Raw genomic sequence first — 23,635 nt, forward strand, 5'->3', positions numbered from 1 at the left:
GCACAGTAAGACCAACACCACCAGCTTCTTGTTAGCTAGGTTTTTATTATTCATTATTTAAAAAAAAACCAACCAACTTGTAGCATTGTTTTCTTATAGTGGACAGGTGCATACAGGTTTTTGGATCTACAACACAGTGACTTTTTCTGTCTCGCAGAACAGGCAGCTTTTCGAAGGTTTCTACAGAAATGTCACTTTCCAAAAACCCATAGTACACTGCTTTGAAGTCCAAATAACATATCTTTAGATGAATCAGATCACACCAGAGAAATGCCACACAAAGAACCAATACAGTTAGTGATAGTTCTTTATTTGGACTAGTGCAATAAATACTTACACAAAAAAATTACGGAAAATAACAGTTAAAGTAATATCCACGTAGTTCATCTACAGTCCAAGCACAACATCTAGAAAGGAATCTGGGTTCGTCATAGACATGAACGGAAGTCTCAGATTTCACCAGAGCGTTACTCTCAGAGTTGCCTTTCTTCTTCATTGTGACTAGAACAGTGAATCAATCAGGGCTCATTCACATGACCAGCATTTCAGTCCAGGCCCAAATAAAACCCTTCATTCTCAGGAAACGTGTTTTTAAAAAAAAAAAAAAAAAAGACACTCACTAATCTCTCACAAAGCTTAGGTAAACTTTGAAATGTGGACCTAGCCACAGAAGGAGAAACATATTGCACTAAAACTACTCATCTACCAATGCTGGCTCACTTTGTGGCAGAATAATTTGATGGGTCTGATTAAGTGCTGAGCATTACAGAAGCAGAGACATCTGAGAAACATACTTTTTTTTTTGTAACAGAAGTTAAATAAGAAAGGAATGTTTGTATTTTCTTCATAACAGAAAACAAATATCACAGCTGAACAATTCCAGTTGATTGCTTGCAGTTACAATATAGTAGCATGCACTTGATGTTTAAACATTGTGATGTCTGTCAACATCGTCTCCAATGAGGGGAAAAAAGGGCATTGCACATCCATGTAATGAGAGTACACCTTTACGAGAAAGCTTTAATTTTTACTAATATTGTTTACTGAGCCGGTGGATAACTTGGCATGCCTAGCTATTCAATAACTGCTGCAAGCCATTATCATATCTAAATTAAACACAAGCACAAAAATACCCCACAGTAATACTGGTAAATATGGGAACATTAGTAAGTTTGTTCAGGAATAGCTTATGATTCATTAACAGCAAACTGGACCTATGCACATGTGACTGGTTCATTAGGTTTTACAAGGGATATAAACATTCATGAATATTACAATGTTTATATGAAAACTGCACTTATTACTTGTGTAAAATGTACTTAGTAGATCGCCAATGTTTATTTGCATTAAAAACAGGGGAGAGCGTAGTAGCTAGGCACTAATGAACATCCTTGGCACTTGGCTACATTTTCACTATAAATTAAAAATTTCGTGCAATGGTAAAATTCCACATTTGTTATTGGTGATCTCAACATTGAAAAATACGGAACATAAATTTACAAAATGAACTAAATAAATAATAAGAGTAAGAAAAAAAAAAGATTGATTAGTTAGAGAGGTGTTGTTTTTGTTCTCAGCAAATTAAAATACACTGTGCCACTTCTTGGGATGAGTAGGGGAATGAAAAAAGAAAGAAAGTGGGTCAGAGGATAGACACTTTAGCCTTTTAATCGTGCAGGGGCTAAGAATGGGATTGGACACCGTGTTCTAGAAAGGTGACAGGAGATTGGTGAGGGAAAGAAGAAACAAGTGATTGTCGTACAGGGTTTAAATCAACCCTCCCTGGCACTAACACGGGGCTCTGCCAGTGAGCTGTGAATGATGCCTGTGATGGACTCCACTCCTTCTCCCTCCAGGAAGGTACGGTGATCACCCTCAATGACATGGACTGAAACTTTTCCATCACACACCTGCACGTAAAACCAACATATGTTTTTCAGAGTTCCCTTAAAAACAATAGTAAATACTAATAGTTGTGGGTATTTAAATAGCTGTATAGTTTTCCAGTTAGTTTTAAACTTGACCTAAATTAATCAAAATGATACCAGGATATCAGTATATACAAGTGCCAACCGATTCTATGGTTTCTGTTCAGATGTTTGCAGTATTGCATTACTAGATCTTATGCTTACCTCATGCAGTTTGTAGTCAGCTCCCAGTCCATCGCCATATTCACTACTGGCTTTGGCCCTCAACAGGGTGATGTTGCCATGGTACTTGGTGTTGGGGACATAGCGGTCAGCAGCTTTGAGTTTGTAGTAGAATGTAGAGGCAGCGAAGTGGAGTGAGTCACGGTTGACGTTCTTATGGCTGGAGGTGATTAGATCCACTGCCTGGTTTACTCGAGCCTCAAGATCTTTCAGAGGAAGCAATGATTCCAAGAGCTGTACATGTGAGAGAGATAATTCAAGTTGCAATATGTATGTTTGGAGATTTGAGAAACTTGTAGTTTCAATATCAACTTACCAAAAATACCAGCCATTTTTCGTTAATTATATACAAATGCAATCAGAAGCTCAGGTTTAGGGTTTGCAAAGCTGAACATTTAGTGATCAAATTATTTGAGATTACACTAGCAGTGGATACCACAGAAAAACTTTAATGCCACCTTGTGGCCAAATTATAAAATGCAGATATCTCCAATGGTATCGTGGAAGGCAGCTTACCTTGTTGTACTCAATGCCAGTGAACTGCTGGATGAAGGCACACAGTGCTTCAGTTTCAGCCTCAGACTCATTGCCTGGGGTCAGCTTGGCCCTGTAGCTCTATTAGTGTGAGACACAAAGCAAGTGAAGCTTCAGACAGTGACGTTGCACTGTGTGTTTAAAGCAGTAAATAAATATTCTGAGCTGCAGATAAAAATGTAAGTGTCCCTTTCCCACCTGTGTATATGCTGCAACATAAGAATGGGAACCATCAAAAAGGAACAGGTATTCCACAGGGCACTGTGCCTCCTGTAGCTGAGAGCACATCTCAAAGGCCACGCAGGCACCAAAGGAGTAGCCAGCAATACGATAGGGGCCCTCAGGCTGCACCTGCCTCATACAGTCCATATAATATGCAGCTAGATTCTGAATACTGTCCAGTGGAGCAGCTACAAAACACAAAAGATAAAATGACAATATTAGATCAAAGACTAACATACAAATTACTTGAAAAACCAATGCAAGAATGTATTACAAATGACACTGGCTGCCAAAAAGCCCATGTTGATGTTTAGAAACTGTTTACTGTTGATGTGTTTTAAAAGTGTCTATCCTTTCTGATCACATACAAACATTTCCATGCTCATATTCACCTAGTTTAGCTAGTTATCCATGTAATTAATGTCTGGCTAATGGCTAACAGTGTTGTTTCTAAGACCGCACGAGAGGCATTTATGCTCAAAGCCTAGCATTTCTGGTTTAGCGGGTTATTTGTATCCCATAATGGCATTGAGCCTTGCTGAAAATAACCATACACTTTGCAAAGTGCAGCATTCTTTATGAGATTATAAGCAGTGTTTGTGGAATTTCCAGCTTTGTGGTAATACTGTAGGTGACCAATACCCAAAATTCATTAAAAGAAGCACTCTAAAACATTAAAAAAACCTGCACACCAAGCAAGAAGGTATGTATACATTCTAAAAAGCATCTCAAGCTTGTCCTCTCAGTCCTCTGCAGGTGCCTGGTTTGAAGACATCCCACATCAAGGTTTTCCATGCCATCTTTATTGTTTTCCATTTACAAAATTCATTATCTCTTTTGAATGATCTACTATGAAAAATAATATCTTGGCTAATTCTATTTGACTGCAAGTTTAAATGGCTCTTTATGCATCTATCCCTGTTGTTATTTCAATATGCTCCTTGCCATGCATATTGCATAAAAACCTGCCAGTGTGGTGGTTCCTGCTGACATTACCCTTGGTGCACTGCAGGCCATAGCAAGGCACACTTAGTTTGGCGGTGAGGGTGCGGAAGGCAGCAATGGAGCCCTCGATGGGGTGAATCAGGAACAGCGGTCGTTCTGCACTTTGGACCTCATTGAGCCGTGTCACAGTGGGGCCATCTGGGTTCACCAGCATTAGGCTGATATCTGATTCCAGCAGAGCTTTAGCAGCAGTACGCTTCACCTGGGGCGGCCTGGCTTCTAGAATATGACCATGAGGGAAAAATTAGCCTGATAACCACATACCCACATCAAGTGCCTCCTAAAGGAATTAGAGTTTCATAGAAATGTACATTTACACACACATACCGTCTGGTCCTCCAGATTTATTTGAAAGCTCTCGAAGTTTGTTAATGGTGAGTTGGCGGATTTCTCTCATTGCCATAACAATGTCATAGTCTCTCTCTAGTGTCTGCCTCACTTCTACACCCATCAGTGAGTCCAGACCCAGATCAGCCAATGAGGCATCAGCATTCAGGCTGCTTACATCACGTACACCTGAACAAAGCGCACAGTATAAGGTTTACTAATTGATGTAACAGATCATGTATAATCTATCATAAGATTCAAAATGTAGAAGCTATAATTGAAGTTCTTACCCAGGATGTGAGCCACTGCCTCCACAAGATCCCTCTGTCCACCACTTTCTCCTTTTGCCATCTGCACTCTTTCTGCCAGCACGAAGCTGGACATGACAGGACTTTGCTGGCACAGGAAACGGTCCAGAACCTCCAGACACGACACCATACGCTGAGGCAACGTCCCTCCAATGACCGCATCGTTCCCACCCATGGTCTCCAAGACAACACCTACATCACCAATGGCACCCCACTGGATGGCCAGGCCTGGCAGGTTGTCATGACGACGCTGTTCACACACTCGCTCCATGGTGGAGTTGGCAAAACCATAGTTACTCTGACCAGCATTGCCACGGCCACAACTGACCGAGGAGAAGACCACAAAGTGCTGCAGCTCAGGACATTCCTGCCTTGTCACTCTGTAGAAGAAAACCATATATCATATGACTTACTGAACTTAACTGGATTAGTTTAATGTCAAAACTATAAGCACTTAATAAGCTTACCGGTCCAAGTGAAGAGTTCCTTCATATTTAGGCTTGTTGACCTCAGTAAAATGTTCTGATGTGAGATTCTCAAGCATACCATCTTTCAAAACCTAATACATAATAAACAAATAAATGTATATCTTCCCAACATCTTGTTCACACGAATTAGTTCCTTTACTCAAACAAATGTACAGACAGAGGTCTTTACCATGGCAAGGTGGAATATGCCTCCCACAGGGCCCAATCGGGAGGCTTCTTTGATCAGGTGCTCCGCCCCTTCCAGGGAGCTGACATCACTAGTGGAGACTAGGACCTGGATGCCAAGTTCTCGCCACTCACGGACACGCTTAGCCTGGTAACCTGTTAAAATACATCAGCATTTTATTGTCAGCACATGCTAAGACAGGAACTAACAGATTCCAACGTGTGAAAAGCCCTTCATTAGCCAGGTTCTCTACAAAATGACACATGCCCACATTAAAGAACTATGGGATATTGACTTGTGGTCCAAAGAAAACAAATAAAAAAATGCTGACCAACTGAAGTTATATAATTCAAGACATTTACCGTTGCGGATGCCAGATCGGGAAGTAAGCACCAATTTACGAGCTCCTCTCTCAGTAAGCCAGTGAGCCAGCTCCAAACCAAAGCCTCCAAGACCTCCTGTTATGATGTAGGAGTGTGAGGCAGGGCAGAACGTCCGGCAGATTGCAGGAAGACCAAGACGAGCAGCTGCAGACTCACTGCTGCCCTCCTCAGAACGTACCTGAAGACAGAGACACAAAGAATGATATATATATAGAGGGCAAACAAATTTGATTAATCATAATTAGAAAAACCTCATCCCAGGCCATTGGAAACGTGTGTTTACAACGACACCTGATTGGACAAGTACTCACCTGCAGCAGGACCTTGCCAATGTGCTTGCCCTGAGCCATATAACGAAAAGCATCCTCCACCTGGTCCCTTTTAAACACTGTGGTGCGGAGCGGCTGCACCACACCGTCAGCAATGCCCTTCTTTAGAAGCTCAGACACCTCCTCCCATTCACGGTTACCCTCCTCAAACAGAGCATCCAGCAAGATCCCATGGAAAGCCACATTCTTCAGGAACAGAGCCATGCCTAAAACAAAAGTGTAAATTTAGGCAACTGAAGATTAACTGCTGCCACCGATATTCTGACAAAGAATGTGATTGTGTGTGCCACTGTGAAATATTAAAATCAGCGTATTTTTAAGGAAATATGTAATTAAACATACACATATAAACCCATAATGTTAAGGCTTTTATTCCAAAAAACCTTTGCAGTTATCTTCAGGATTAATTGCACATGCCTAAAATTCGTTTTCATTTTCATGAAAACAATCAAATATATTTAATCAAAGAAAAAACAAACAAACAATGTCTTCAAAGGGTAACAGACTTCAGTGGATCAACAGATTTTCTATAAGAGTCTAAAAACACTGAAAAATTACTAACTTGTAATTCACCATTTTGACTGGAATAAAGTGTTGGTCTCTGACCTCCACAAAGCACAGAGTGTGTATATGATCATACATGTATTTATAGTTGGATTCTAGCTTACCCAGAGGAGTGTTGTTGGACAGGTCATATTTGCCAATCTCCAGGAAACGCCCGTGCCTGGCCAAACAGCGCAAGCTGGCCTGCAGCTTCTCCTCAGCGAGGGAGTTCAAAACCACATCGACCCCTGAGGCCAGTAAAGAAGACAGTGCAGATTACCCACACATTCCAACAGATACGTTTTAATAAATATGATTGAAATTAGTGTTAAGTGTCATAATCTAAACAAGAGTCCAACCTTTGCCTTCTGTATGCTTTAGCACATGTTGCTCAAATGAGGCATCTCTTGAGTTAGCAAATGAATCTTCAGTGAGCTTTGGGAATCGTTCCTGGAGGTAGGCCCTCTTTTCTTTAGAACCTGTGGAACCGTACATTTGTTTAAAATATATTAACTACTAGCAATTACTTATATTAACTACTACACAATCACTGCTAAAACGCATAACAAGTATATACACAATTATAATTTTCATTTTACCCTAACATCTTAGGCAGTGTCAAGAACAATGCGAAATGTTTTTTGTAGATGTTGTGGTTTGGAACTTTTACTCACCCACAGTAGTGAAGACTCTGCAGTTCATGCTGAGTGCAATGGCGATGGCAGCCTGGCCCACACCTCCAGAACCAGAGTGGATCAGCACACTCTCACCAGTTCTTAGACGTCCACGCACCACCATAGAGTAATATGCTGTAGCATAGACTACAGGCACAGAGGCAGCCTGCTCCAGAGTCCTATAAACACACACACACAGCAACATTAAGCATAATGAATATCTTTATATAAATATTTATCACCTTCTTTATGAGTCAGTTTCCCAGACACATTTAAAAACATCACCAGTGATTCACCACTAAAAAGCTTCTGTATTCTAGAGTTAAGCTTAAAACTGTTTAAGGAAATCAGCCCTGTTCTTTGCAGCTTAATATATTTATTACCCTAAAAAGTGTATGCTAACTATGCTTGTCACAGTATAAAATTTGCTAACTTCAATAAAGATGTAAAACATACTCAGAGAAGTATGGCTGTTTACTGCAATCTCTGAGCAACTTACAAAGAAATACAGCAATAATTTGGAGACTTTCTCACCAGCTGGAGGGAACGTCCAAGAGGAAGCGCTTGTCAGCATCCACACAGGTGGCCAGACCTTTAGCAGGCAATAAGCCCATCACCGTCCGCCCACTGGGGTCCCGTCCAGAGAACTCCATTCCCAGCATACACTGCTGCAGCGCTATGTCTCCTGCACAAAGAATGAAAACAGTATTCTCTATAAACTTGAGGCCAGTGTACCATCGTTTATACTTTGTGTACACAACACAGCAACACAAATGGATGTAATGCTTGGCACGAGAAAAGTCACGAACAAAATGTGTGCAGCAGTGCATAGATCAATCAATGTGTCTGTATGTGTGCACTCATTTATTGCAATAGGTCCTGTAAAAATGTGTGCGCCAATTACCAGGAATAGCGTCTGGGGGCAGTTTGCCACTTGCCAGCATGATGTCTCTGAAATTGAGGGAGGAGTAATAAACCCGACAGAGCTGCACATTGGGATTGGATGGAACAAAGTGCTGTAGTGGGGACGCAATCCAGCGCAGCGAGGACAGATCACCACGAGTCAGCACATTCACATATGCATGCTCTGTGAACTCCTCATTTAAATCTACAACAGAGGGGGGAAAAGTCATGCTGAGATCAAAAACACAAGATAATGTTGTATTATTAGTTCTGAAGCTGCAATGTAAAACTAAGGGTGCATTATTGCCCTGATTATACATATTAATGTGTTCTACCTTGTTGAAGAAGTTGGTGTCTGAATGCACCCCACTGACCATCTCTATACACGTTCATATTTAGGTTCTTTTGCAGCACCATCTGCATGTCTTTATGGGTAAACAAGAGGGTTGGAGCTGTAGAGGACGTCTTCAGATTAGAAACAAATGCACACCTAGTGAGTGGAGACAAAACCACAGACACTTAATATATAAACTATATTTTTTTTATTCTTTGTCTTAGAGAACTGTTCCTTCTTGTATGCTCATGTGATTTATGCAATTTTAATAAAAACTTTTCCCCTGTGTAAGCAAACTAGTTAACAAAGGTTATATCATCGTTCCACTGCTTCCTTCCTGTGTGTGAATAAACTAACCGAATGCGATTGCCTCCAGGTTCCTGTCTTAGGCAGTTGACCATTCCCACCACTCCATTATGGCCTTGAGAGGCAGTAAGCCACACTGGTTTCTCTGATGGCTCAGCCAGTGTGTTCTGACAGAAGAGAAATTGAAGGATCACATTTCAGATTAAACAATTGTTTATGCAACTTAAATGATACATTGGTCACACATTCATCAACTTACCTTAAGAGTCTCTACCCATTCGTAATCAGTAGAGTTCACAGATAAAGTGATAGGTTGTTTTTCAGAAGCCTTTCTGCGGGCAAGAAAGAGAACTGTCCCATAGAATGATTTTCTCATCATGACCAAGTTAAGAGAAGCCTCCTCAAACAGCTTTTCCCACTCAACCTGAGCAGCCGCAATTTCAAGACACATAAGGACAGGAGGAAAAACAAAAAGAATACATTAGAAATACATCAAAAGTAAGTAGATGTTTATTCAAATGTCCTTTTGGATCATTTCTGTTGGCTCTTTGTGTTACAATTCTTCCCTAAAAGTTAAAAGGCATGTGGTATGATTTGCTCGGATGAACTTTAAGTATCAAACAAGCACCTGAGAGAGAAGTCTGTTCTGATTGTCCAAAGATGTGAGAAACGACACCGTCTCCCCCAGTGTCTCTCCCCTCAGCAGTGCATGAAGCAGCACAAAGCCCTCATCCCTGGCAGCAGAGGACAGGTTTTCCAGTAGTGTGGCAGGGTTTGCCACAGGCCCTGGCACACAGTTACACACCACCAGGTCTGCACCAATCAGGCTGCCAGAGGCTGGACCATGCTGGGGGTCCCACTCAGATGCGGTGACACCCTGTTCTTCCAGTGTGGTTTCCTGGGAGGTCAGCAGCTCGGTGCTGATGTCAGAGGCAGTGTAGTCCAGACGCAACATGGGCTGAATGTTGAGAAGTTTAACTGCACGAGAAAACACCTGGCCATCGCTGGAAAAAGCCTGAGGAGAGGGCAGAACAAAGCATAGCCTCACTGCACAAGCACTAACTTGTGTAGTATATAGTCTGTGAGCTGGTGTAAAATATTAAAAGTAGAGCGAGGCACATCATGCTTTCTTAACTGTATGGTTCTTTAAAAGCTTTGCCAGTAATCTAACTAAGCAATTTTCCTTTCCACCTATATACACTGTAAATTAGCTTTTATTTTGCAATGACAGCCATGTTGCAAAATCAAAACTTTAATAGCAGCCACCATAAATGCCTAGGTTTTTTGAATATATTTTTCTCCCTTACAGCAACATCCATGGTGTGCAGCAAGTGCATTTTGATCCAAGTATGCAGTTTAGTGTCAAGAATGCACATTAGTATCTCAACTAATTCTAATATCTTCATCTAATTGAAAACTTAATTCTGCACATAAATCTTTCATTGTACCTCCACAACTTTGAGCTTCCCAGGAGTGGAATTCTCCAGAGCAGTGTCCAGGCAGTGGCGCAAGGCATGAGAGTCCAGCAGGCCATTAAGGAGTGGGTCTTGCAGAAGACACTGTCTTTCCTTCTGCACGGTTTGCTCCAATTCTGAGTGCAAGTTGCCATTGAGCTCCAGGCCACAGAGTACAGACAGCAATCGCAGCAGCCCTCCCTCTGCATCTATCAACTGCGATTCTGTTGCAGTCTCCAGCCCTGGGATGGAAATCTTGACTCCCTGACTGGCTAGCTTTCTCTGGAGGCAATTTATCAGACCTGTAGAAGAAGCAATGCACAGATTATGTCATGTCACATTACTCTGTTTTTCATGGGGAGAGACCAAGACCACTCTGCATGATGGAAATAAATAAAAAAATAAATACACAGAACTATGCTTTGGACAATTAGCGATATAAAAGTTATATCAAAATTATCACACACATGCATAAAAGATAAAAGTACTTGCCTTTGCAATGTCTCAGCTGCTCGCCTAATTTCTCACTTGATCTCAGGCACTCAGTTTCCACATAGGGCACAAAGACAAACTCCTCTAGTGTTGGGGGAGTCTGTTGCTGTTGGCGACGTGGTGCTACAGTGGCATGAAGACCACAGATCTTAACTCCACCTGCTGTAATGCTGTCCAGGCAACGGTTGACATACACATCTACAGCTAAAAAAAGAAAGTGAGAATTTTAAGCTTACATTTCATTTCTACAATGCTCGTATATTTAAACATTCAAACTTTAACTCTAATGCTACATTCAGGTGTTCATCAGAAGGTTGTATATACCCCGTGGTTAAGTAGTAAATACAACTTCACTGCGTTCGGGTGCTTGGCCAAAAATCCACCCACTGTATACAACATGTGCCCAAAAAGTGATTTATCATTAAATAACAACTAAACGCTTTTTGAGTAATAACATATTTCATCATAATATTAGACTTATCTACAGAAAACATACATAACGATGCAATTCAAATGCATAATAGCTATTTTCTCCAGGGGAAGAGGAAAAAGGTTGCGATACACGTCACATCTCGAATCCAGAGTTTACCAGTGGTAAAGTGAGAAAATTGGTATTTCCCAGTATCCAACATCACTAGAACGCAGCATAAGGGCTACCATACCCAAGAGAGACGTGGGGGGGGTGGGCAATAAAAAAAACAACAATATCAAACTTATTTACCCTTCCTATCCTCTGGGTAGTCATGAACTCTTTCCTCATGTAGAGTGGGATCTACACACACTGAGCGGATACGAGTAGGAAGGCGTAGATTCCGACCGGACAAGCCAACTACAATCATCTGCAGCATGGTGTCCAAAAAGGAAACCCAGTTTCCTGTCCACTGCAGCTTCCCTTGGTTACCTACAGTGTAACAGGATAAGACATGAGCTTTTAATCATTAAAACACAATGTTGGCAGAAACGTGTTCCTTTAGTTCGAAAATACGGTGCAAATATAAAGCTATTTACCAGCATTGTTGGACTCCAAAATGCCCTGGAATGTCTTTCCGTAATCATATCCACGCAGGCGCAATTCTTTGTAAATGTCTCCAGATTTCAGACGCAGCTTGGGGTCCTCCTTCTCCACAGCCACAGGCTCTACCAGCTGAGAGTGGAGAGAGTCCAGTGCTGCATCTTCCAACACATTTACCTTACCTGAAAGGTTTAGAAATGCATACTCGTTTAAATACACGCATCAAACTACAACATGACACATGAATTATATACATATTTTATAATTCACAATTAACTTACCACTGACAGTCAAATTGCCATTCTCCGATACCTCAAAACGACTAGTGGCAGGCATGAGACGAACCTCCAACTGGACAGACCCTATGATGTGATCAGAACAGGAGTGAAACAAGCTGGTTTTTCTACTGCTCTCTACTTTTATGTAAAAGGAGGTCAATATTTAAATAAAAAGGTTAAGACTTTTTACATAACTGAAGATGGACATAGGACACACACACACTTACCAGTCTTGGGCAGAATTGTGGCTCTATGGATGGTGACATCCTCAAAGATAACTGGTGTTTGCTCCAAAACAGTACCAAGACTCTTCATTAGCGTTCTCCATGCCAGCACCAGGTAACCCGTAGCAGGATACAGGACACGCCCATCAATACAGTGGCCAATCATGTAGTGGTCTGGGGATTCAGGGTTTATATCTGCACAGAGAAAAAAAAAAAAAAAAAAATATGACGGGAAAGGCCATTGACCATTATTCTTCCTGTGTGTGGTTCAGTGTAACACAATCTACCCACCAATATTGAATACAGTGGCAGAGGTGGAGCCTCCAGAACCAGCTGGGAAGTCTTCCACCTTGGGGACATCCCAGGTCTGAGAGTGGTCCCACTGGATTAGAGGGGAAATGAGGGGGGTGCCCACTGGAACAGGGTACTTTACAGCTGGATAAAGCTTGTCACTGTCCACATTAATGCTGTAACAGAACAATAAGTAACTAAGTTTAGCGTGTTATAATAAATAATATTGCAATTTATTAAACAAAATTAAATATGAAATAATAATGAAGATATGTTGGTGCTAACCCATTCATGTAGATCTTCCCTACATGAGAAAGGAAAAACTCCAGGTTATTGGCATGTCCCCTCTTCATCAAGGGTAGAATAGAACAAGAGGTCTTGAGGCTGCGCTTTAGAATGGCCTGTAGAGGAACAAGAATAGATTTAGTAAGTAATCAGCAAAAAGTAGAAAAACAAATAAAATATTTTACGTTTGTCCATGTCTCTTTTCCAACTCTCTCACCTGCAGCAGGGCATGTGGTGCTATCTCCACCACCACAGCATTGTCGGGCACAAGGCTCAGGCCTTCCTGGAAAAGCACAGGGCTCACCAGATTGTTGACGTGATACTCAGCTGAAGAGTAAACTGCAAGTGGGCTATCCCATTCAGCCTGAGGGATGGATGTACTGATCCAGCGTGGAGAACGGGGGCGAGGATTTTTGATCACCTAAGGTGACACACAATCATGAGAACACAAGAACAGAACTGTGACTATATTATGAGCAGCCTGTGAACAACATTGCATTACCAGTCAAACCAGCCAGTCATGACATATTTGAAGCATCATTAAACAACGCTGAGATACAAAATTAAATCTCAGAAGTTACAATTAAAAGTGTGGGCGTGCGTGCAGATATTTTAATTTTAAGTTTCCTTTCACTGTCCCCTTCCTAACGGAAATTACTTATATTTAATTCTCTCATCTCTTCAACACGAATGACTCAAAATGATTAGTTATTTTTGACTAGAGATTAAATTAAACCGGTTGTTCTCTGACCTCTGATCATTTGCCTCTGTCAGTAATAAATCATTTTTAACACGAAGATAGTCTGGCACATCTGTCAATAAGTGGGGGCAGAAATGATCAGGAGATGGCAGTGTTGTGCAACAGCACCAGTTTACCTTTTGTAATGCAGCCAGCAGTGAGGGAGCAATGGAGGCCATGTAATAGGAGTGGAATGCGACACCGGCACTGCGCACTTCTTTGGCGAACACACCACTCTTCTTAAGTTCTGCTACAAATTTGCTCACTGCCTCCTACATATACACAATGACCAGGTAATTCAGTAAACATTTCAATAAAAAGAATGTATGAAATTCATATGAAGGCCAATTATACCTGTGGTCCAGAGATAGTGACTGTATCTTCTGCATTGTGGCAGGCAGGGACTACCCCCTGTGGGCACTGAGTCTTACACTCTTCCCAGGTCAGACCTAAAAAAGCATTGACAATAAAACGTTAATGTACAAGCTCAAACCCAAAAATAAATATGACAAAGCCCATTAGCCTTTTCCCATCCCAGTTGAACCACCCCGTTCAAAAAAATCCCAGTGTTCCCAGTGCTTAGGCGATACAGCAAAATGCAGAATGTCTGAGGGTCCTTGACAAGTGGTTTATAGAACATTACAGTACACACCCAGGTAGACTACTGTGTTAAAGGGACAGTTAATTAATTCTTTTCTTACCTACGGCAGCCATGCCGCCTGCAGGCAGCTTGGCTTCTTTGATGCATCTGCCTCTCCAGTAGGCAGCTAAGATGGCCTCAGTGTGACTGAGGGAACCATCAGCATAGCCACAAGCCGTTTCTCCCACAGAATGGCCTACAATCCCATCAGGCTGGAGACCCATTTTCTGTAGCATATCTATCTGTGCAATCTAGAGACACAAATACAGACATCTAAACAATCCGCAAGAAGCAGAGGACAGACCATGGCTAATAAAGTTAGACAATGGCCTAACAAGCAGTCAGCTGTGCTGAATAGGGTACAGACAGATACAATTACAAAATTTAAAAGGATGATGAAATGATAATCATTCAGTGTTTAGATTTCAATAGTAGATATTGCAACACATTCTGTTGCAATGCCAGGCACAAGCTGGCCGATCTTAGTTGACTAAGAAAATGATAGCCAGAGTTCAGTAAGTGTTTGTGTGTGACATAGGAGAACTCTGACCTGAATGGCTGCAAGGCTCACAAAGGCATGGACTGTGTCCTCAAAGGTGTTCTCATCAGCCTCCATCAGCAGGCGTGACACACACAGCCCAGTGTCCTTCAGAGCCTCGTCCGAGCGGAGGACGGACTCTCTGAACTCCTGCAGTTGCATCAGGCTACGGCCCATACCGGCCCACTGTGTACCCATACCTGAAAAAAAAGCATTAAAATAGTAAATAAAAGATGTTCTGGGTGATTTGAAATGAAATGCAAATGCTACATTCTAGCTTCACGTGATTCTACAGTCGTCATGAGCTTTAAGAGTGTGTGGGCATGTACTTGCAGACAACTGGTTTAGACAGCATGCCACATTTTTGTCAAAAAGTCTAATGATTTGCTCACCAGAGCAGATGTACCAGAGAGGTCTGGTTGTGGGCTGGACCTGTTGGATCTCTCTCACTTCCCCTTGAGCTCCCAGCAGTGTGTGGCCCCGGAAGGGCATACTTGCTGTTGGCACAGCAGAGATATTATTCAGCAGGGTCAGTAAGGCTGGGTCCTGACTATTTTCCTGGGCCTTCTGCAGGAGAGAAGCAGCAGCCGCCTCAGTGCGCCCACATGTCAGCATCAGTCTGGGGATGGTCTGTGGCAAAGCAGGTGCATGGGGTGTGCGCCCAGGTGGACGAAGGATCACATGGACATTCGATCCTCCAAAGCCAAAGGAGTTAATTCCCACAATCCCTCCCTGGACGGGAATCGGCTCAGTAACAACACGCACCCTTCCGTCAGTCAGGGCAGGAATGTCAGGATTGGGGCTGTGAAAGTGAATGTTGGGTGCCCACACGCCATGCTCCAGAGACAAGACCACCTGTGGGCAAAGTGGTTGTGCTAGTGTTAGGCCTGTTGAGAATGATCAATCTCCCACATCATATATGTTATTGATAAACAGGCTGAAAGTGGGCTAACAAAGTATGCAGAGCAACAAATGGACTGTAGAATGACAAAGTGCTTCTGTATGGTCAGTTGAGAATAAACACTGAATGTTTAGACTCACTTTGGCAAGGGCAGCCAGCCCAGAGGCAGGCTCGGGATGGCCCATGTTGGACTTGGTGGATCCAATAAGCAACGGCTCCCGCTGTGATTGGCAGAACACACTAACAATCCCGTTAACTTCTTGTGGATCCCCAACCTAAAATAACCAAACAACACAGTCTGTTTTATATGACATTAATTTAAGGCTGCGTGTCTGAGTGTGTGTGTGTGTACACATTAACTTACCTTGGTGCCAGTGCCGTGAGCTTCAACATACTCCACCTGCTCAGGTAAGATGTTAGCTTCTTGGTAAAGAGAACGGACAAGGATCTGCTGCATTTCTCCAGAGGGAAATGTCACACCTGTACAAGAGGTTTACAACATACACACCATTAATCACTTCAACCACAGGTGGTCATTTTTGTTCTTGAGACCCTATAATTTATTATCTTAGGTGTGGGAATCTCCTGAAATGATTGTTAAAGGAAGCTGCATTCTAACATAGTATAGCATTATGGTCTTCGATATTTTCATCCTTCAAGGTGGGATATTTCCCTAGTTTACACATCTCAGGGGAAACACATAAAAGTACATAAAAATCTAATTATATAAGATCATATTAAAATTATCCATTAAACCTTCAAGTAATTATTTTTGAATATTAAAAAAAAAAAAAAAAAAAAAAAAAAAGAATATGTAACCTTTGCTTTTACCAAAGTTATGCAGGAGGGAAATACTTTGTTTGTATCACATGAGGGTAATCTGACACAGTTCCAGTGAGGACACCTGCCTGGTGTGTCACATGAGCTCCTGCATGGAGGGAGCCTTGTTTAACACACTGGCATACCACCACCTCACCAAATTCAGTGGTATGTTTAGAAACACTTGCTGAGTGTAAAGGAATGCCAACGGGCACTGGGGCAAAGGGAAAAGTGTACAGTACTTAAATGACCTTGTGTATTTATTTCCATTACAGTAATATGCTTTGGATTCAGAGGATTTGGGCTCAGATCAAGGTAGTGGAATAGTTTGGCAGATTTTACCACTAAAACCAGTATTCCAAACAGAATGGCCATAGAAATGTAGGAGGCACAAAAGGGAAGGCACTATATTTAATACCTTGTTCTTTGTAGCCGTCTGTGTTGTTGCCAGCGTTGATCACTGTGGCGTAAATCCTCTTGGCCATAGACCTCTTGGTCAAGAGCACAGCCACAGCAGCTTCTGAACGACAGTAGCCATTTCCTGAGACAGCAATTAACAAATACATATTTAGTGTATAATCTAAGGTAAACTACTACAATCCACATATAATACAAGGAAATTATTTGAGCAGGGAATAAAATTAGTGCAAAATATTTATTTAAAAAAAACAAATAAGTATATATACACTTATATATATTTATTGTAAGACTACCTGATGAGTCAAAAGATTTGCAGGTCCCCTCAGGGCTAAGCATGCCCAGTTTCATGAACTGCACTGAGGTGTTGGGCTTGAGCAGCAAGTTGACTCCCCCAACAAGGGCTGCTTCACATTGGCCATGACGGATAGCATTAAAGGCATTTTCCAGAGCCAGTAGACTTGAGGAGCATGCTGTATCAATGGCTGTACTGGGGCCTTGAAAAAAAACATCCACATGTATGTTAACAGTCATGTTCATGTCTGAGGCATGTAGTATAATCAGCTTATGCAACACATCACTCCTCGCACAAAATGACTCATAGCAGCCATGACGTGAGAAGGTACTATCAACATTCCTTTAATAAAGCATGTCACAGAGCAGACAATATACTAATATAAAAACACACAATATACACACAATTATAAAACAAGTACGCTGCTTTTTTTAAACCATGGATCAATTAAAATAAATAAAAAATATATAAATAAAAAACACGGGGGAAGAAACTTTGCCTACCATTGAAGTCAAAGAAGTACGAGAGGCGATTGGCAAACATGGCACGCTGGCAGCCAGTCATGCTATAGCCCAGCAGCTCCTCTGGGTCTCTACTGAATGCTTCACCAGCCTCAGAACCACTCACACCAATGTATACACCAGTTTTGGTGCCACGCATGGATACAGGGTTAATGCCTGCCAAGTTAGAAACACTATCAGCACTCCTACTCCCATCCACAAGAATATGAATTACAACAGCACTGTTGGAGTGTAAATTTAACTGCCAATTTAGTGTACAATGCTTAAAAAATAATGATGCCAAAAATGGTTAATTTGGAGTGAAAGAGAAGATCCACTTTTGGATCCCAAAAAACCTGTCAATGTATGGTTCTTAAAGCCATAAACTGCATATTATTACACACCATCAAATTAATTTAAAACTCCACAGGAATGTATTTTGATGAAATATATATGATTTACAAATGTGCAGTTGCTGCACAAAAATACTTTTACATATTTTATCCCTTGGTATACTGGGTGACTGACCTCCATCAACGATGGCCTCGTATGATATCTCTAGCATAAGCCTTAGCTGGGGGTCCATGGTGTGGGCCTGTTTAGGATGGACACCAAAGAAGGCTGCATCAAATCTGTCTATTTCTTTTAGTTTTCCATTTCTGTGAGGAAGTCCATACAGACCTATTAAAAAGGGAGAAAAATGCAGCATGGTTACTGATGAGAACTTGAGGAAATAAGACAAGTTTTCTGTTGTATCAAAAGAATCTTCCTCTTTAAGCCTGCTGGTATTTAAGAACATGAATGTGAACATTAGTTGTCTGCCAAAAGGAAAAAGGAGTGAGAGGAAAGAGAGGTCTATTCAGACGAGGCTAGGCCAGCCAAGGCCAACACAGCACCAGCCAGGTAGGCAAGGAAACAGCAGAGAAAAGAAATGAGTAAAAGAAACCAGAGACCACAGAGAAGGCAGATGAAAATTTAATGGGCCATTCGTTGATTAACTACATTGTACACATGGAAATTAAAAAAAATAAAGCACTTTACAATAATACGAAGTGGTTCGAACTATACATATTACATCAATTTTACGTGGCTAAAAATGTGTCCTCCTGTAAGACCTAGCAGACATTTAAATGGGGTCTTGCAATGTGCCATTTCGACAGGTTATCAAATTGAAACAAGTTTTCAAATACTGAAATCACTAGTCGGAAATTTGTTAAGCTGAATAACAGGAACCCAGTAGGATAATATGCAGTTATAATAAAAAAAAATGACATGTAATTATGTTCTGAAATTCAATAAAGACTCGACTGCATAGTCTGTAACCACCCATCCAGTTCAGGATTACGGTGGGTCCGGGCCCAACCGGAATCACTGGGCACAAGGCAAGAAAACCCTGCAGGGGGGCGCCAGTCCTTCACAGGGAGATACACACTCACATGGACACTCAATCTAAAGTATATATATATATATATATATATATATATATATATATATATATATATATATATATATATATATATATATTTTTTTTTTTGTAACTCCCAAACTTTTATTGTAGTGTGCTGATTTAACTTAAATAACAATTCCAATCAACAAAGGATGATGAGGGGATATTAAGGGAAGAACATTGTGACATATCAATGAAGAGGTATTACATTACTAAATTTGTACAGTACCTGGCTTCCACCTTCTGTCATCTTCTGTGACCATATCAATTCCATTAAAAAGGTTCTGCCAAAATTCTTCCAAATTATTTGACTCAGGCAGCCGACCTGAAATTCCAGCTATGACGATGTCCTCCATAGTGATGTGAGTGCTTCTGTAGATTCAAAAAGCAAGAGACAAAAGAAACTGCAGTCAGAGAACAGACATCCTGATAACAGTGACAGCCTTTCAGATGGCAGTTCAGTATTGTGAGAGATCGTGACCTATTTCAAACCATAATTTTGGGACCACCAAGTCAGCTCAGACAGGGAGAGGGATGGGGAGGAGAGGGAGTGGGGGGGAGGGGGTCGCCTGGACGACTGTAGGCTTTGTTCCTCATTTTAGGGCCACTGCATTCATGCTAATGCAGATCACACAATGGCCAGCTACAAAGTAGAAGCTGGGATGGGATTCCTGCTTACTGTGAGGTGCAATCAAGCGCCACACTGAGCACAAAGTGCTCCTCTGTTCTGCTACCTTAGAATTCACAACCAGAACTCAAGCAAGGACGATACAGTTTCAAGACCAACGTGCGTTTTATTCCAAATGTATCTACAACAGAGCACCCAGACCTGGTCCTTGAATACACTGCACTGCACATCCACTTCCAGGAAACCTTATAGATTAATACTCTCTTTAGATTAAGAGTAAGGAAATTCTAAAACTCAAACAGAAGTAGACCGGGATTGGGACACAACCTAGAAATAACACAGTAAGGCAATTCAGCACATGATGTAAGATTTTCTTCATATTTTGCAATTTTCAACAAAGCAGAAACATGCCAAATAGGCAAGAAGGACTTTGGCATTAGTTTCAAGTAACATACATCACTGCAAAGAGTTATGTTTTAGAAGGGGAAAAAAAGTAGTGTTGCCTACAACAGGAGCTTTTGTTAATTAGACTAAAGTAGTTTGCCACATAACTGGTCTATAACCTACCAACACATAAATCTTTTATATAATGGATGGAAGAATGGTGCTGGACAGGGACAATGTGAGCAGAGAAGTACCATAGTGACATCCAAAAGAAAACATACCTGCCAGGCAGGTGCTAGCACGCAATAGCTTGTCACTACATGTGTTTGTGTGAGGGTGAACATATAGCTAGTTCTCACATTCTTCTCAGCATTACCAGAGTATGTATCATGTTGAAATGTTTCCATGTTGTAATTGATTTGTACTGCATGACCTCTTTAGAGCACTTACAAGGTAGAGATAGTAAACTACAAGGCCTTTAGCTTTATGCACACACCAGAACCACAGGCTGGAACAGATTGAGAGACCAAGTAAACGGATTTCCAGGAGGAGATATTGTAATCTACCTGACCCAGATCTAAAAGAAGTCTCTTTGATTTACAAATATAGAACAAGGCTAGTCATGCCTAATGACTGAAATAAACTACTCAGTACCACCTTGTTGTCATCACTTATAAAGGGGTAACTATATTTACCACCCAAGAATACAAGTGTGTTTACTTAACTCGTCTTTGAACTGTTTAAAAAGCGGAGGATCCCAATAATTATGCATTGAATTGTAGTCTTTTTTCTTTAAAAGAGCAAATGTAGCAATTTTAAACTGTGGTTAGGTTGTTGTAGGCAAATAAAGTAACTTTTGGTCTATCTGAATTAGTTTGATGTAACTTGCATTGAGGTGGGCTAAAACCACTTCTAATTCTTGTTCAAGAACTGAAATACTTCCATTTCTTCCCTTACAACCTCTACTTTTAATTAGTATAATGTTCAAAATGGACATCTCAGGAAAGTAAGGCAGTATCACATAGGAACTGGGAGAGGAATGTCAATATCTCATGTATTTCTCAGGTAAAGATCTAACTTAGAGAAAATGGTACAATCTCTACCTGGGCTAGCCTTATAGAGGAAATCAAATTTAATATTGTTATAAAAGCAGTGAAATTAATAATGTGCAGCACATTTTCAGCTCTTCAGGACTAGTAAAAACGTCATAAGCTATTGGTTTGAAATTTTTGAAATAACTGTTCCCAATGTCAACAGATTCTTTTTTCTTTCTTTCTTTCTTTCTTTTTTTACTTTCAATCAATGCCAATGTTTGCTCATACCGATAATTAAAACAGTAGCAAACTTTACAGAAAAGAAAACCTATAAGATGAAGAATCTTTTCCTGTTCCCATTCTAGATTAGTTGCAACAAGTTTTACTGGTCTTGCTGTTTGTATGGTGGCTCAACAGTGGGCCACAATAAAACATGAAATGTGTAAGGATAAGCTCTAAACCGATAAGAAATGGAAGTTGAAGTGATAGCAGGGCATTGCCCTTCCATTACAACCAACTGCACACCAAATGAGACTGTTGCTCCTCTCTCCAGCAGCACACAACTGGGATTATTTCAGACTCCATCACATGCAAAGCAAACTCCAAATTTAGGCAGTATTATACCCTCACAAGAAAGACATAATATTATTATCTGCAACCCAACTCTCATTAAATTAATTCTTATCTAATTTAGCTCAGATTTCTCATGTCTGACCCCTCAAATATCACCCTTTGAGCAATTGAATCTTCCTCTGGGCCCTCTTGAACCACCTTCCTCTCAGCTCTCCTTCACTGCAGATTTAAGACAGGGCCCTGTTGATTGATGGACTTTTATTAGTCATTCCTGAGTCATTCAAATAGCATCAACGTCAATGTGGCAGACACCTTTTCCAAATAAAATAAGATTAACTTAATCTAAGACTTAGTTTCAAACAGATATGAAGCTCCTACCTTCCTCTGAAGAGTGGAACGGTGCTTGTGCTGAGCTCCCTGCTTTAGGAGCATCATACACGGCAGTTAGCATTAACATGCTATGACAGCTAGGTAGCAAGTAGCAGCAGAAGCCGTTAGAAGATGGGAGACAGTGCCTAAGCGGACTACCCAACTCTCCGTTCCACCTTAAATGGTGCAGCTGTTCCAGTCTACGCCTCGCGCCCCTGAATATTGCCGGGGCATCATTTAAGGATTAACAGGGCGAATATGAAGCAAAGTCGTGTTTAAAAGACACCAAGTTCAGAAATTTAAGTTTGTAAAAAGTGCCATTATCGCAGTGGTTGCGTACCAAATTCACATTTATTAAATGTAACTTAGATACACGTATTTTAAAGTCCAGAATCATCCTGAAGCTCGATGCAACGTATTATACCTTAGTTTTGGGTAGTTTTTAATGAGAATATTTAACAATATAACATGTACGTACTAGCATTAGGCTAACTTCCCATTATCAGCACCACACACACACATACATATGAGTAATAAAATGCAATAAACGCGCAGTGTCAGCACTCACCGGTACTGTTAGTTTAAACAGAGCTCTGTAAACACTTCTCAGATCGATGTGCATCAAACGTGAACAGAGTCCGGGGCTGACCTATATTCCTATCAGTGTCCCTTTATCTCCAGTGCGCCTGAGTTCAGCCTGAACACAAAAAGCCCTTCTCTAGTCCCTAGGCTTGCCCTAAAACATTACTCTCGCTCCTGTGCTCTCTGCCTCTGTTTCATTTAAATGTGAGGCATGCTGTATGGCCACGCCACATGGGCTGACAGTTGGCTCCGCGGCGCAGTCCAATGAGAGGAGAGAGAGCGCTCCGCACACAGGCCATGGGCTGATTTCCCAACGCCACTCTCTTCTTAATTCCGCCTAAAAAAAATAATGCCGGGTTACTACAGTTCATTGCTGAGGCGCAGCATCACTCTCTCACACAAGCGGCTACTTTCGAGCCACGTTTAGAGTTTAACCTCAGGACTGAGAAATACACTTCTGATAAAACACACCGTGCCCTCAGATCAGATCAGATCTGTCACACATCAAGGACAACAGTGTTTTCAGCTGGACGGCCTTGGCGCTTTATCTTTAAGGAGTAACACTCACTGCGGAGTTTCTATTCTTTCTATTCACACATGTTCAGGTTTGTCAAGCTGACAAAATACTACTGTTCAAAACAATTAACATTTTTTAAAATCACATTTCTTAGTTTAAAGCTGATATACACGTGACCACTCTTAACCTGATCTCAGCTTAAACAATTCATTAGCCATTTACCTACAGTGTGTGCAGCCCTTTCTTAAATTGGTTAAAAAATGATAAAAATATATTTGAACCTGACTTTTAATGTAATATATATTTATATTTGACCCAGGTTTGACACACGGTGTTATATCGTCATGCTTCCTGATTGGGGGTACAAGAAGATGACGGAATTGTGTGAGGTACATCTACAGCTTTTACCTTGTTGTGCTGAGATGACAAAACTGACTCAAACAGTTCAGAATATCATTCCTCAAAATCTAGTATCAGTGTGTAGTCAGTGTACCGCGAAGAAGTGGGTGGATAAACCGTGCTCCTCGGTGCTTGGTGTGTTTAA

General features: G+C 41.2%; 1 protein-coding gene across 1 annotated transcript; it reads right to left on the reverse strand.

Moving 5' to 3' along the window:
* Positions 1-93: 93 nt before the first annotated feature.
* fasn (fatty acid synthase) lies at positions 94-22,825 on the reverse strand. Its single transcript, XM_066663770.1, has 42 exons — positions 22,561-22,825; positions 19,234-19,376; positions 18,086-18,238; positions 17,561-17,734; positions 17,059-17,259; positions 16,764-16,886; positions 15,891-16,006; positions 15,667-15,801; positions 15,018-15,480; positions 14,638-14,825; positions 14,149-14,338; positions 13,802-13,896; positions 13,585-13,719; positions 12,926-13,129; positions 12,709-12,824; positions 12,424-12,599; positions 12,136-12,327; positions 11,912-11,992; positions 11,627-11,812; positions 11,340-11,519; positions 10,619-10,822; positions 10,121-10,428; positions 9,301-9,687; positions 8,932-9,096; positions 8,724-8,839; positions 8,368-8,522; positions 8,034-8,237; positions 7,664-7,814; positions 7,130-7,308; positions 6,815-6,934; positions 6,581-6,703; positions 5,895-6,118; positions 5,563-5,761; positions 5,204-5,355; positions 5,014-5,105; positions 4,529-4,926; positions 4,239-4,427; positions 3,903-4,130; positions 2,883-3,094; positions 2,667-2,765; positions 2,133-2,384; positions 94-1,910 (listed from the first exon to the last, which is right to left on the reverse strand). Exons 2-42 carry the CDS (start codon positions 19,358-19,360, stop codon positions 1,773-1,775), a joined length of 7,530 nt encoding a protein of 2,509 aa, XP_066519867.1. The 5' UTR covers positions 19,361-19,376; positions 22,561-22,825; the 3' UTR covers positions 94-1,772.
* Between the last annotated feature and the right edge of the window lie 810 nt (positions 22,826-23,635).

The sequence above is a fragment of the Hoplias malabaricus genome, chromosome 3 (genome assembly GCF_029633855.1).
Source record: "Hoplias malabaricus isolate fHopMal1 chromosome 3, fHopMal1.hap1, whole genome shotgun sequence".
Lineage (NCBI taxonomy): Eukaryota > Metazoa > Chordata > Actinopteri > Characiformes > Erythrinidae > Hoplias > Hoplias malabaricus.

Coding starts and splice junctions, on each gene's coding strand:
- fasn (XM_066663770.1), bottom strand. CDS start 19,360: ATGGAGGACATCGTCATAGCTGGAATTTCAGGTCGGCTGCCTGAGTCA. Junction 16,887..17,058: donor CAAATCTTTTGACTCATCAG/GTAGTCTTACAA, acceptor TTGCTGTCTCAG/GAAATGGCTACTGTCGTTCA. Junction 7,815..8,033: donor GCCCCCAGACGCTATTCCTG/GTAATTGGCGCA, acceptor TTCTTTGTGCAG/GAGACATAGCGCTGCAGCAG.